The 13739-nt window shown below is 40.5% G+C and overlaps 1 protein-coding gene across 2 annotated transcripts in view; it reads left to right on the top strand.

Moving 5' to 3' along the window:
* WBP1L (WW domain binding protein 1 like) overlaps window positions 1-13739 on the top strand; it is a 67643-nt gene that overhangs the window by 35743 nt on the left and 18161 nt on the right. For both annotated transcript variants that reach the window (XM_043983593.1, XM_043983594.1), the window contains exon 2: window positions 6989-7091. In XM_043983593.1, coding sequence (XP_043839528.1) covers window positions 6989-7091 — 103 coding nt within the window. The remainder of the gene's footprint in view (window positions 1-6988; window positions 7092-13739) is intronic.

The following is a 13739-nucleotide window of genomic DNA, read 5'->3' as shown; positions in this document are numbered from 1 at the left end:
AGAACAATGAATTTTATCAAACAATGTGAATAACTAGAATAATGAAGGAATGCTTCATGGAGGCTGTGAGACTTGCTTTGGGCTTTGAAGGAGAATTAACATTACTAATTGCCATTTATATTACTCTTCAAGGTTTGTAAAACATTAGATTGGTTGAAAGATGGGAGAAGGACATTGTTGTCAAGAAATGAAATCTATTTAGAAGACTGGAAGGTGAGGTTGGATAAGGTGGGGTCAAACTAAGGAGGGCCTTGAAATCCAGAGAGGTTTTTTGTTTTTTTTTTGACTTGATTCAGGCAACAGTGGGGAGCTAAAGTTTTGGGAAGGTCTGTCTATTATATTACTAAGATTAGTAAGTTAAGAAGCTTAGTGTTCACATAGATGAGCATAATAAAGACTCACTAATAGGATTTACAGAGGGAATCGGAAAAGGGGCTCCTTAATGGGTGTCATATCTAATTTTAAACTTGTTAATTAATGACTTGAATATGGCACCTTAGATATGATGGATGAGAGCTGAGTACTCCACTCATATCCTCCAATGAAATATTGGCTATGTGACTAGGCAAATCTTCCTTAATCTTTCAAGTGATCTAGGTCAGAGATGTCAAATATGCAGGCCATAACACTACCTATACAGATTAAAAATATAATTGGCAAATATTTAGCGAAAATAAATAAAATACAGTAGAATTGTATTATATACAATAGTATACAGTTGTAAAATATACAACAATATAGATAATGTTAATATGTAGTTTTCTGAGTCAGTATGGGGCCAACAGGGTTTAGTGGCCTCCTGTTTCTGTTTGAGTTTTACACCACTGATTTAGGCAATTCTTTAAGGCTATTAGTTGTAAAGTAGGTACCAGCCCACATCTATTCCTTACCAGGAGCCAATGGAATTACAGGTACAATCCCTGTGTTGAACTATGAGTAGACTGAACACATAGTAGGTAGTCAATGAAAACTCATCCTGTTTCTTCTTTCACAAATGTGACTAATATGGAAATATGGTTTACATGATAGCACATATATAACCTATATCAAATTGTCTACCATTTTAGGAAGAGGGGAGGGGAGGAAAGAAGGGAGAAAAAAATCTGGAACTCAAAATATCTTTACAGAAAAAGAAAAGAATTTAAGTGTTGGGGGAAAAACTAGCCTCAGTTTTCCAACTTTGTCTAATATTGAAATTTGTTTTTGTTTTAACACAGTAAAGGAGGGGGCAGCTAGGTGGCCCAGTGGATAAAGCACCAGCCCTGGATTCAGAAGGACCTGAGTTCAAATCCAGCCTCAGACACTTGACACTTACTAGCTGTGTGACCCTGGGCAAGTCACTTAACCCCCACTGCCCTGCCCCCTCCAAAACAAACAAACAAACAAACAAACAAAAATAAATAAAATCTTGTTTTTTTTTTAAATTTTATAATTAAGATACAGTTTGTTTTTCCTTCTTATCTCCCTAATTAAAAGAAAAAAGAGAAAAACCCCATGTAACAAATGAGTAGTTAAGCAAAACATTCCCACATTGTTCATGTTCATAAATATGTCTGATTATGCATTTTGAATCTATCACCTATATATTGGGAGGTGGGTAGCATCGATCATTATTAGTCCTCTGCAACCATGGTTGATCATTGCATTAATCAGAGTTTCAAAAGTTTTTCAAAGCTGTTTGTCTTTATAATGTCATTGTTGCTGTATATATTGTTCTCTTGATTCTGCTCACTTCAGTCTGCATCAGTTCATGCAAGTCTTCTCAGCTTTCTCTAAAAATATCCATTTCTTCATTTTTTCCAACACAGTGGTATTCCATTACATTCTTCCATCATAATTTGTTCAGCCAGCCACCTCTTTAGTGTCTAGTTCTTTGCCATTACAAAAAGGGCCACTATCAATATTTTTATAACTTTGGATTCTTTTCCTCAAATGTGTATTCTCTTGGCTTTCAACATTCAGACAAGTCTTTCCAAGTTTCTCTTGAATCTTCATTCATTATCTATAGTAGAGTAATATTCAGTTTATGTTCATATACCACAATTTGTTCAACCATTTTTAAATTATTGGGAACATACTTTGTTTCCGTCTTTTTGTTATTACAAATAATGCTGAACATTCTTTAAAGTAATTATTGATTATTTCTATTACTGTTAGGCACTTAAATTCTTGATTGAATCATTACGCTTGGTTGATTGATTACTCTTTTTTGGGACCATAAGTCATTTACTACTTCTTTTTTTTTTTTTTTTTTTTTTTTTTTTGGTGAGGCAATTGGGGTTAAGTGACTTGCCCAGGGTCTGAGGCTGGATTTGAACTCAGGTCCTCCTGAATCCAGGGCCTGCACCACCTAGCTGCCCCCAAACAAAAGGCTTTTATAAGAATTATTTAAACAGAGAACCACCCTCCCCTCAGTCTGTATCTTTTGATTCTATTTGTGTAAAAGCTTAAAAAAAATGTGTATAGTCATGATAGTCTCTTGGATTTTGTGATCTTCCCCCCATCCATAATTATGAAAGATAGAATCTTTGTCTCCTAGATTTTTGTTTTTGTTTTTGTTTTGGTGAGGCAATTGGGGTTAAGTGACTTGCCCAGGGTCACACAGCTAGTAAGTGTTAAGTGTTTGAGGTCGGATTTGAACTCAGGTACTCCTGAATCCAGGGTCGGTGCTCTATCCACTGCACCACCTAGCTGCCCCCTGTCTCTTAGATTTTTTAAAAAATGGTATAATGTTTTGTTTATAGATCTATTTGGAATTTATTGTGTCATAAGGCATTGATCAAGACTTATAAAAAATTGGATTGTTTTCTACTCTTCCTAGCAGTAGTTTATGTTCTTGAGTTTATCAAACAGTAGCATACTATGTGTATTGGTTTCTAGATCTTGCTTATCCAGTATTTTCTCCCAATTTACTTTTCTATTTTTAATTTTTTAGTATCAGTCTTGATGATTACTGCTTTGTACTGCAGATGGACATGTAGTAGTACCAAGCCACTTTTGTTTCTACTTTTTATTCATTAAATCCCTTGATAATCTTGACCTTTTATTCCTCCTAATGAATTTGTTGTCTAATTCTGTATTCTTTCAGTAATTTGATTGTGGTGTCTAATAGGATGTAAACTCGTTGAGGGCAAGGGCCTTTGCAACTGTACCTCTGTATCCTTAACACTTAGTTCAGTGTCTGGCATATAATAGGCATTTAATAAATGCTTGTCAGTGGGATTTTTGTATGCAACATTAAATCTGTAGAGTAAGTAGTAAGCATATTATTGTCAATATTGGTGTATTCTCGGGGCAGCTAGGTGGCGCAATGGATAGAGCACCGGCCCTGGAGTCAGGAGTACCCGACTTCAAATCCGGCCTCAGACACTTAACACTTACTAGCTGTGTGACCCTGGGCAAGTCACTTAATCCCAATTGCCTCGCTTAAAAAAAAAAATATTGGTGTATTCTCTATGTGAATCCTGACTCTCCAATTATTTAGGTCTCCTTTAATTTCTGTATTGTATCATATTTTCGTTGGGTTTGTTTTGTCTGGACTTGTAAAATTCATAATAATTTCTGGCTCCACCTTAAAATTGCCTGTATTGTATTCAAAACAAGCCTAACAAAATTGTCTGTGCAATTCTCTTTTTGTTCTTTGTATATTGGAATATTTGTGTTCAAGTTTTCAAAAAGAAAGTTTAAGAAACAAAAGAAAAACCTTGAGTAGTTTAAAGGGCATATCTAAGTGTACAAATACCAAAATGTTTGTTTTATTAAGCTGCATTCTCCTCTCCCATTCCTACTTCGAATTTCTCCCACCACTCCCTATGCTTAGAACAGTTCACACTCCCATAGGGGTTACTAAATAGGAGCAGGTGCCTTCTAACTGGAAGTAAGAGGTACTGTTTGGATGGTCTGTTAGGGTCATCCAAAGGTTGGCAGTAGACCTTTGACCACTGCTGGCTCTTGGTGGTCCTTAGGTCCTCTACAAGTTGGTCCCGATACAAGTGGAGAATATAGCCATGTGTGGGTGAGGTTCCTACCCATAGTGAAGGAAAACAGAAGGGGACTATTCACAGAGTAACTTTGCTATAAATGCACCAACTACAGTTTGAGAGCATTTTTGCAGAATTCTCATGTTGCTGTAGCTGCCAGCTTGAATAAGAAGGGATGTAGTTATACTTTACTCTCTCTTTAGATGTAAGTGTCAGAGAAGGACACTGAAATTGACTTCATGCTCTTGGGCACTTTGGGGAGTGTGTGTGTGTGTGTGTGTGTGTGTGTGTGTGTGTGTGTGTGTGTGTGTGTGTGTGTGTGTGTGTAAAATCACAATGGGAAACTGAGAGGCTAACTCTCCTTTTACTCCATTGGAAAGTTTTGAAAAGTGCTGGATTGAGAAGGAAGAGGTAAGGCAGAGAAAAGTCAGACCCTGCTGGCTTAGAAGGAGGGAGAGCAAAGGGAGCAGCTGACAGCCGTTAGAAGGATGCAGTTTGTTGAGGTTTCAGGTTTGTTCCAGTTCATGCTGGTCTGCACATACTTAGGAGCAGTTGTCTAGCCTGTATCTTTGTTCATGAGATTTTCCTGGGGAAGCAGTGTCACAGGATGTGACCTCTCTTAGAGTCTGTGCGGCCCCTTTGAACTGGGCTCTAATGAATTGGTGCCAGAAGTTGGCATTTGGAGAGGATGCTGGGCTTAACGAGAATGTTGATGCTTCCATGAAACCTGAATGTTTTGATCTGAAATTAGAGTTTGTGTGTCCTAGCAAAACTAGCAAGCATGGATTTGCTTTCCCTAAATATAACAGGAGAATGACTCAGCCTTAAAGGAGGCATCTCGTGGAAGAGCTTCAGATTTTTACACTTGGGGCCAACTAGTGAAAACAACCCCAGGTTACCTTTGGTAGACCTTGTTTTTGTTATGTAAACATGTTGGGTCTACTAGTCATAATGGCCCTGGGCCTTGATTTCCTCATCTGTAAAATGAGGAGATTACATTTATATGACTTTTTTGGGGGGGAGGGGGTCAGGGCAATGAGGGTTAAGTGACTTGCCCAGGGTCACACAGCTAGTAAGTGTCAAGTGTCTGAGGTCGCATTTGAACTCAAGTCCTCCTGAATCCAGGGCCAGTGCTTTATCCACTGCGCCACCTAGCTGCCCCTATATGACTTTTTAAACTTCTAACCTTCTAAGTCTGTGGCTCTGACAAGCACAAGAATTTCTGGCCGATCCTCAGGTTTTAATGCTTCTCATCTCAGATTTGGGGTTTTAGGATCTGTGAGCTTAGTACTTTAGCTTTGGTGGATCCTCTCAGTTCAGCTGTGGCTTGTGAGGCACCCCCCCTCCCCCCCATGGCTTATCTTATCCAAATTTCCCTAGATGGAAATCTAGTGGAAGTGACTATTTTGTTGCTTATATGTGCTGTTGGTGATTGTTTGTGTTTGAGAATGCCAAGATATTCCGGTCATGGTGTTTGCAATATTGGCACAGAGGGGTAGAGCTGTGGACTTGAACTTTAGAGCCCCGGGTTTGGATCCCACTGAACATGGTTACTAGCTGTGTGATCAGGGGAAGAGAACTTAAGCCCCAGTGGTCTTAGTATCCTCCTAAGTTAAATGGGGGTTAATAAGAATTCTTACACTGTTGCACAGGTTTGTTACAAGGAATGTGCTTTGAAGTACCATACGCATGGGAGGAGGTGGTGGTCACAATTACTGTTTTGATTATTGCCTCTTGCCATAGTTTACAAATGCTTCTCATCCCTATCCCCCCTTCTCAAACACATCCATCCTTGGATTTGTGAGAGATCCGAAGCTGAGGAAACACCTGAGGGTCATCCTGGACCAGCAAGGGGGGCTGGGGAGCTGGCAGACTGGTACAGTTGTTTTTCACACCTGAGCATGGGACTTGCTTTCCAGTCCTCTTCATTGAATTTCAGAGAGAGCAGAGTCACCACCTGCACCATAGCCTGGAGCTCTGAAAACAGTAACTCAGATGGTTTGTTTATGCCATTGGACAAGTAGAAGAGTGTAGTAAAATGAAATAAGGGCTGGGAGCTAAGGAGCCCACCATGTGACTTAAGTTTCCACTGGCAGCCTTCTCTCTGGATGTGTGCTGTGTGCAAGGTCAGCTTGGGAAGGAGTCACAAACCCAGTGCTGTCATTTTGTTTTCCCTTCCAAAGAGGGCTATTTTCTTTAGGATTAGTGAAGTAGGCAGAGCCAGAGGTGTTAGATGACACTGTGGAATGGATCATGCTCAAAACACTTCTAAGTCAAGATTAGTTTAGGAAAGCTTTTGCATCCTAATGGGGGTGTGATTTTTTCCCCTCTCTCCACCCACTAGTGCATTGAAATGGAATATGGCAGCTGTTGGACTGCTGCTTAGCGACCTTTCCTTCACAACAGTCCCAGACAAGCGATGGATGTGAATCCTGGGACCAATATAGACTTAAGGGGTATTTTGATGAGGAAAGTTCAAATTGGAATTGGTCCAGGTCCTTAAGTGTGAAGAATTTCAGTGGCAACAGGGTTTTGGGCCTTTTTGGAAGCAGATTGCACTGTAACCTGCAATGTAACTCTCAAGTGATCAAGTTTTATACATAGCATCCTCCCTGTCTGACTAAGACCTTAATCCTGGAATAAATACTTCAATGAATATTCCAAGAACTTTTATGGGGGGAAAAAGTTTTATTTTAAATGCTGCTTATTCTATTACTATGCCACCATTCTGTTTAACAGTGAAAAATGCAAGTTTTTACTTCTGCTTAAGTTAATTAAGTCATCTCTTCCTCTCCTGTGAGAATGTTGCTGTGTGCAAATATGCTTTGGGCCCTGGGCTTCTTAGTAAGCCATGTCTTTGCTTCAGTTTTTGGTAACTTCAGCACTTCTGGAATGTGCCACATGTTGGGATAAGAGGGTTGTGCTGCTGTATTATCTGGAGGATTTGGATGAGAAGAGAACCTTATTAAAAGCTGTAATGTAATGCATTCAAATATTTTTGATCTTAGGATAAGGAAACCTGTGTGGGGATCAACAACCAGAGCTACATATGTGACACAGGACACTGCTGTGGACAGTCTCAGTGCTGCAACTACTACTATGAACTCTGGTGTAAGTTCATGCCTTTGGGGTATTTGGTTTCTTGTAGTTCATATAGACTGGCTCTGACGTTGTGGGGGCTGCTGGGCTCTTTATAGATTCCCTTGATGATCATGGAGGGGGGGGTTCTTTTCATGGTCCCAGTGGGGTGTTTCGTGCAGCTTGTAGATAGGAACTTGTGGAATCCATTTGTCATTTTGAGAAGATGACATGACTACTTCTGACACAGTGATCAGAAAGCTAAGGGAGAAAAGGAGGCAGCCTGCCTTGGGAGACTGTGCTTTGTCTTGGAATCTTCCTTTGATGTCTTGATGGCTGTGCTGCACAGACCAATGTCCTACCTGGGAACTACTTCTCATTCTGGATACAACCCAGTGGTCTAAACTTCCTATTCTCGTGATGGGGATAGAGGGTGGTCATGATTTAATGGCTTCTGTTCTCAAGAATGGAGCTGCTGACATGTATAGAAGACTGTGGAAGGACCCAAAGGCAGGATTTCCTCCTTGGGATGCCCCTCTCTTCGTCTACAGGTGCTCAGCTCCACCTTCTCTCATTGATAAGGGAGCTCTGTCTCCCTGTCTCCCTCCCTCTTTCTCTCTCTCTCTCTCTCTCTCTCTCTCTCTCTCTCTCTCTCTCTCTCTCTCTCTCTCTCTCTCTCTCAGCTTCGGGTAAGGAGCCCCAGAGCTTGTGTGAATTAGACATCTAAGATTTCCCTGCCTTACTTGAGAAGTGAAAATAGTCTCTTGTTACAAGTGCAAGAGCCAATAATATTGTTTTGGTTGATCAGCAAAGTGGAAAGTGTATTATACAGTTCACTAAATTCATCTGTGTCATAGGCTTAGGTTGGAAAGAGCTTACTACCTTGATTGAACACCTTGGTTGCAATCTTCAGATTTTGGGGCCCTTTTAAATAGATATTGCCAATAGGTAAGAATATCAACACTTTGTTGTTCACATCTGAAATCTAAAATAGTGGCCTTTATTAAAGAGAGATCAGTATAGTGAGTATTTAGTGGGGAAAATGTTGGACATGGAGTTGAGGAGACCTAGCTTGGAATACCTTTTCTGATACTTAATCACTGTGACCCTGGGCAAATCACTTAACTTCTCTGGGCCTCATTTTCCTTATCTGTGAAATGGGGGTAACAATAATACCTGCCTTACAGGGTCACTTTGAGGATCTAATGAGTTGGTATATGTGAACTGCTTTGCAAACCTTAAAGAACTATTTAAGTGTCAGCTTTTGTTAGGACATCTGTGGTCTCCATGGCATCCTTCCAGTTGATATGGTACAGGCCTGGGAATCAAAAAAAATCTTGTTTCTGTTCCTGGTTCCACTTGATTTCCATCTTGCTGGCATCACTTTTCATCTTTAAAATGAAGGGCTTGGACTAGATGATCTTGATTCTTACCAGATCTAATTTATACCTAAGTAAAAATTTGCATACGTTTTAATTAAAGTGAGTTACATTCATTTGGTCTAGAGAATTTGAATTACTAGCTTCCATATACATTTGGTAGCACTAGTGAAGACTTGTCTCTCCAGGATCATCTGTGAGCTTGGGTATCTTGTGGTAAGTAGAAAGAAGAGGGAATTTGCTTGACCCTTGGGGTTGGTTGCATCATTGCCTTATTTACTACTTACCTAATTTTGAAGGGCCATCTGCTAAGGGTAACTAGCCTGAAATTCTACCTCTGTTCGACTCTGAACTCTACCGATACCTGACCCAGAAACATTATATAGGTTCTGCAGAATGTTCCTTCAGAGGGTGAGTAATTTCACTCTCGTTCCCTGAAATAGAGAGGTCTGTGAAAAACCCCAGCTGAGTTTGAAGCTGGTGGATCACCTGGCTGTCTGACAGTCCTTCAGTGGCCATGTGTATTATGTTGGAGTCCTTCCTTCCCTTGCTTCTCTTATCCCAAAGGCCTTATCTCAAGGGGATTGTCATCACTCACCCAAGAATCTCACATTTGTGTTTTTTTTTTAATGAAATGTTTTATTGATATGTTTGATGCCCATATCTCCTCCTTTATGCTAGTCTGCTGAAGAGGTGGCCTTTCTCCTCAAGGCCAACAGTTTTATATGTACCCTTGACTTCATCCCCTCCCATTTTCTCCATCAGATTCTACCCCCAACCCTTGTCCTTGCCCCTGCCCCTGCCCTCATCATCCCTATTCTCAAATCTTCAATGTCTTCCTATCTACTCCCTCTCCTTCCCTACAGATACTTCAAGGTCTTCCCTAGCCTCAAAAATCTCACTTGATCTGATCATACCTTGGTATTGATTCCTCCCATTCTTAGGGAAGCAGTTTAAAAAGTTGTCTGCATTTGTTGTCTTTGCTACTTCTCTCATTTTCTTCAAAAACCTCTGTAATCTGTTTTCCAGCTTCATCACTCAACCAGAACTTCTCTCTCCAGAGTTGCCAATGACCTCTTTATTATTTTCTTTTCAGAATAGGTAAGATTTATTTTGATGATTTGAAGACTTCTAGAATGCTTTCCACCTTGTAACCTTCATGTGTTTAAGATACTGTACTATCCTTTGAGATACACAGATGAAGAGTTCTGCAGGTCTCTAGTAACTGGCCTCCATCCAACACAGAATTTTAGTGCTTAGTTGAGCTCTAAACTAGTTTAGACATCACTCATATATTTGATCCAACTCAGGGTGTGGATTGGAAAACCAGAATGTATATATGGAGAGTCCCCTTGGAATTTCTTTCTGTGATATAGGTAAGGTAGCAGCTTTTCTGGAGGAGCTACCTTTGTGTGTTTTCTCTACTGTTAGCCTTGTTAGCTGCCTCTGGCTGCCCTGTATACTTTCTTTTTTAGTTTTTTTAGTGAGGCAATTGGGGTTAAGTGACTTGCCCAGGGTCACACAGCTAGTAAGTGATTGTTATTGAACTTGTAGTTCTGAGTTCCAAATTCTATCCCTCCTTCCCTCCCTCCTTGAGGCAGTAAACAATCAGATACAGGTTATACATGTATGATTATGTAAAACATTACCGTATTAGCCAACGATCTCTTAATCCCAAATTTTGGGGCCTTTTTTCTTTTTTAGTGGCCTTTTTTCAATCCTTATCCTTCTTAACTTGTCTGCATCACTCTTTTTTTTTTTTTGGTGAGGCAGTTGGGGTTAAGTGACTTGCCCAGGGTCATACAGCTAGTAAGTGCTTAGCGTCTGGGGCTGGATTTGAACTCAGGTCCTCCTGACTCCAGGGCCAGTGCTCTATCCACAGTGCCACTTAGCTGCCCTGTCAGCATCACTCTTGACCATCCTTTCTTCCCTCTAGGGTGCTCCCTCTAGGTTTCTGTGATGCTTGTTTCTTGGTTTACGTCCTGCTGTTCTGATTTTTCTATCTCCTTTTCTGGTTCCAGTTTCTAATTTCTGGTTCTAAATGTTGGTGTGTGGCCTGAGCTCTTCTCTTCTTTTTTCTTTATACTCTCTTGGTGACTGCATTAGCTCCCACGGTCCCAGATATCATCTTTTTTTTTTTTTTAACGGGGCAGTGGGGTTAAGTGACTTGCCCAGGGTCACACAGCCAGTAAGTGTCAAGTGTCTGAGGCCGGATTTGAACTCACGAACTCCTGAATCCAGGGCCGGTGCTTTATCCACTGCACCACCTAGCCGCCCCCCAGATATCTTCTTGATGCAGATGACTCAAAGATCTTAAATCCATCCTTAGTCTGTCTCCTGAGCTCCAGTTATGTACTATAAACTGCCTGTTGGACATTTTGGGCTGGATGTCCCATAGGCTCCTCAGTTTTGACATGTCCAAAACAGCTTATCTTTTGCCTTAAACTTATGCCCATCCCAAACTTCCCCATTACAGGCAACACCCCCATCCTTCCAGTCACTCAGGCTCACAATTTTGCCATCATCCTCAACTCCTCATTCTCATCCCACACATCCAGTCAGTGGACAAATTTGTGACTTCTCTGTAATATCTCTTCACTCACACAATAACTACTCTAGCTCAGGCCCTCATCACTTCTCACCTGCACTTCCATCGCAGGACCATAGCTTTCTTTCTTTTTTTTTTTTTTAGTGAGACAATTAGGGTTAAGTGACTTCCCCAGGGTCACACAGCTAGTAAGTGTTAAGTGTCTGAGGCCAGATTTGAACTCAGGTACTCCTGACTCCAGGACCGGTGCTTTATCCACTGCACCACCTAGCTGCCCCAGGACCATAGCTTTCTAATTGGTCTCCCTGCTTTAGGCCTTTTACCCATTTCAGTCTATTCTTTACATTGCTGCCAACAGCTTTCCTAAAGTAAATCTGATCATATTCACCTACTCTGATCAACTAAATCTAGTGGTTCCTTATTACCTCCAGTATCAAATGTAAATTCTCTTGTTTTTTTATTTTACTTTATTTTTTAAAAAAATTGTGGGGGTGGGGGTGGGGCATTGAGGGTTAAGTGACTTGCCCAAGGTCACACAGCTATCTCTTGGTTTTAAAATGTGTGTGTGTGTGTGTGTGTGTGTGTGTGTGTGTGTGTGTGTGTGTGTGTGTGTGTATATATATATATATATATATATATATATATATATATATATATGTGCAATTTTATTCTGTTTTTGGTTAACATTCTCTCCCTCCCAACTCACTTTCCCCTATTAAAAAAGCAAGAAAAACAGATCCCACTGCAAACATGTATAGATAATAGATACCTGCATTGGCCATTTTTCTTCTGGCTTCTACAGCCCTTCACAATCCAGCCTCCCTATTTAACCTTCCAGTCTTCTCATACGATTTACACCCCTCCACATGCTTTTGATCCTGCTTCACTGACCTTCTTGCTGTTGTTTACATATAATCCTCCACTTCCTGACTCCATGCCTTTGCACTGGTTGTCCTCAGTGCTCTCCCTTATCACGTCCAGCTCCTGGTTTTTCTGACTGGTTTCCTACAAGACTCAGCTCAAATATCACTTTCTGTATGAGGCCTTTCCCAGTCCTTCCCATTACTAGTGCCTTTCCTTACACGATATGTATCTTGTAAGTACACAGTTATTTGTAAGTACCCATGTTTTCTCCCTTATTAGAATGTGAGTTCTTTTAGGGCATGGACTGTGTTTTGCCTTTTATTCTTATCTGCAGCTCTTAGCTCATAATTACCTCTTAATAAATGCTTGTTGACTGACTGAAGAACATTTTATAGGAGGCTTTTATTGGTTTTGCTCCTCCTCCTTCTGGAGGCTGGTCTCCCCCCAGTGCTTTCTCTCCAAAGTGACTTTCTGTTGCTGTTGGGTCATTTTAGTCCATTTGGGGTATTTTTGGCAAAAATACTGGAGTGGTTTGTCATTTCTTTCTCCAGCTCATTTTACAGATGAAGAAACCGAGGCAGACAGGTTAAGTGACTTGCCCAGGGTCACATAGCTAGGAAGTTTCAGAGGCTGGATTTGAACTCATGAAGCTGAGTCTTCCTGATTCCAAGCCCACTGCTCTACTTTGCCACCTAGCTAGCCATAACTTAAATGCTTGTGTGATCTTATCAAAAAGAGTGGTTGTCTTTGTTAATAGAGTCTCTACTTTCCTTACCTGTATGTTATACAGTTAGGTGCTGATTAGTATAAATGAGGACACCTTGAGGTAGGCACATATTCCAAATATTCAAAGTTGTAATTAGGTAAAATATGGGCATTATAGCCCAATGGAAATATGCTCTGCAAATTTGAATAATACCTCCACTTCCAGGAATTCATTATTCGAACTACTTAAGACCTAGCCACTTGTCTCCCTTATTAGAACTGTAAGCTTTTTGAGGTCAGGGACTGTTTGGCTTTTTTTTTTTCCCTTTGTATCCTCTGTACCCAGTAAGTGCTTAGTAAATGCTGATTGACTGTTAATTGATGCCTTCTGTCTTGATACCACAGTCCTTTCCTACTCATTCCTTTCAGATTGTACCTACCCTAGTGACAAAGGAAGACGATTAAGGAAAAACTTACAGTGTAGTGAGACAGTATGTAAAATATTCTGGCCTGGTAGCTTCCCCTGGTTCTGCTTTGAGAGAAGGGGAGCTATCTTTAATTATCTCTTCTCCAGGATGTTTAGTGGTTTTTCCGTTACTTAAGAGTTCAGTGAGCTCATATATTTCAGTGTTCTCTTCTTTCCCCTTCAGTTATTAAAACTTTGCCCATTTGGGTTATCAGTGAATGGCTAAACTGTGGGCGAATCAATATCAGGGCATCCCATAAGCAGATAATGTGAAATCAGTTCTCACCATGCCATAGTGTTTTTAGTGGCACAAACTGTTTTGAGTCCTTTAGAGTTATTGGGAGCCAGGTTGTTATGGTATTTCAGGGGTGAGTTAGTAATGAAAAATTCTTCAGTGTTTCTAGCATGCTGGCTTTCCACAACCTAGATAAAATAATTTCAGATGCCAGAATTTAAATAGAAAATGTAATTTTTACTTTAGATTAACCCGCATAAGGAATAGGGAAAATGTCTTAGGAACAAAGGGAGAGGTAGAAAGCATTCTGCCCAGGGAGGATCCAGGTAATGAGGTGTGTTTATCCAGGCTTTTGTGGCTAACTGTTTGGAGGAGTGAAACTGTAGACCACCTTCCCAGATAACTCTGCCCTCATCTCTTCCTTCCACTTTGAAAGAATCCTCTAGGCTATTTTGGGGGGATTTGTTTGTCTGCACCTAGCAGA

This window comes from Dromiciops gliroides, chromosome 2 (assembly GCF_019393635.1).
Source record: "Dromiciops gliroides isolate mDroGli1 chromosome 2, mDroGli1.pri, whole genome shotgun sequence".
Taxonomy (NCBI): domain Eukaryota; kingdom Metazoa; phylum Chordata; class Mammalia; order Microbiotheria; family Microbiotheriidae; genus Dromiciops; species Dromiciops gliroides.
Note: the sequence above shows the minus strand (reverse complement) of the source record. Positions and strands in the feature narration are given on the sequence as shown.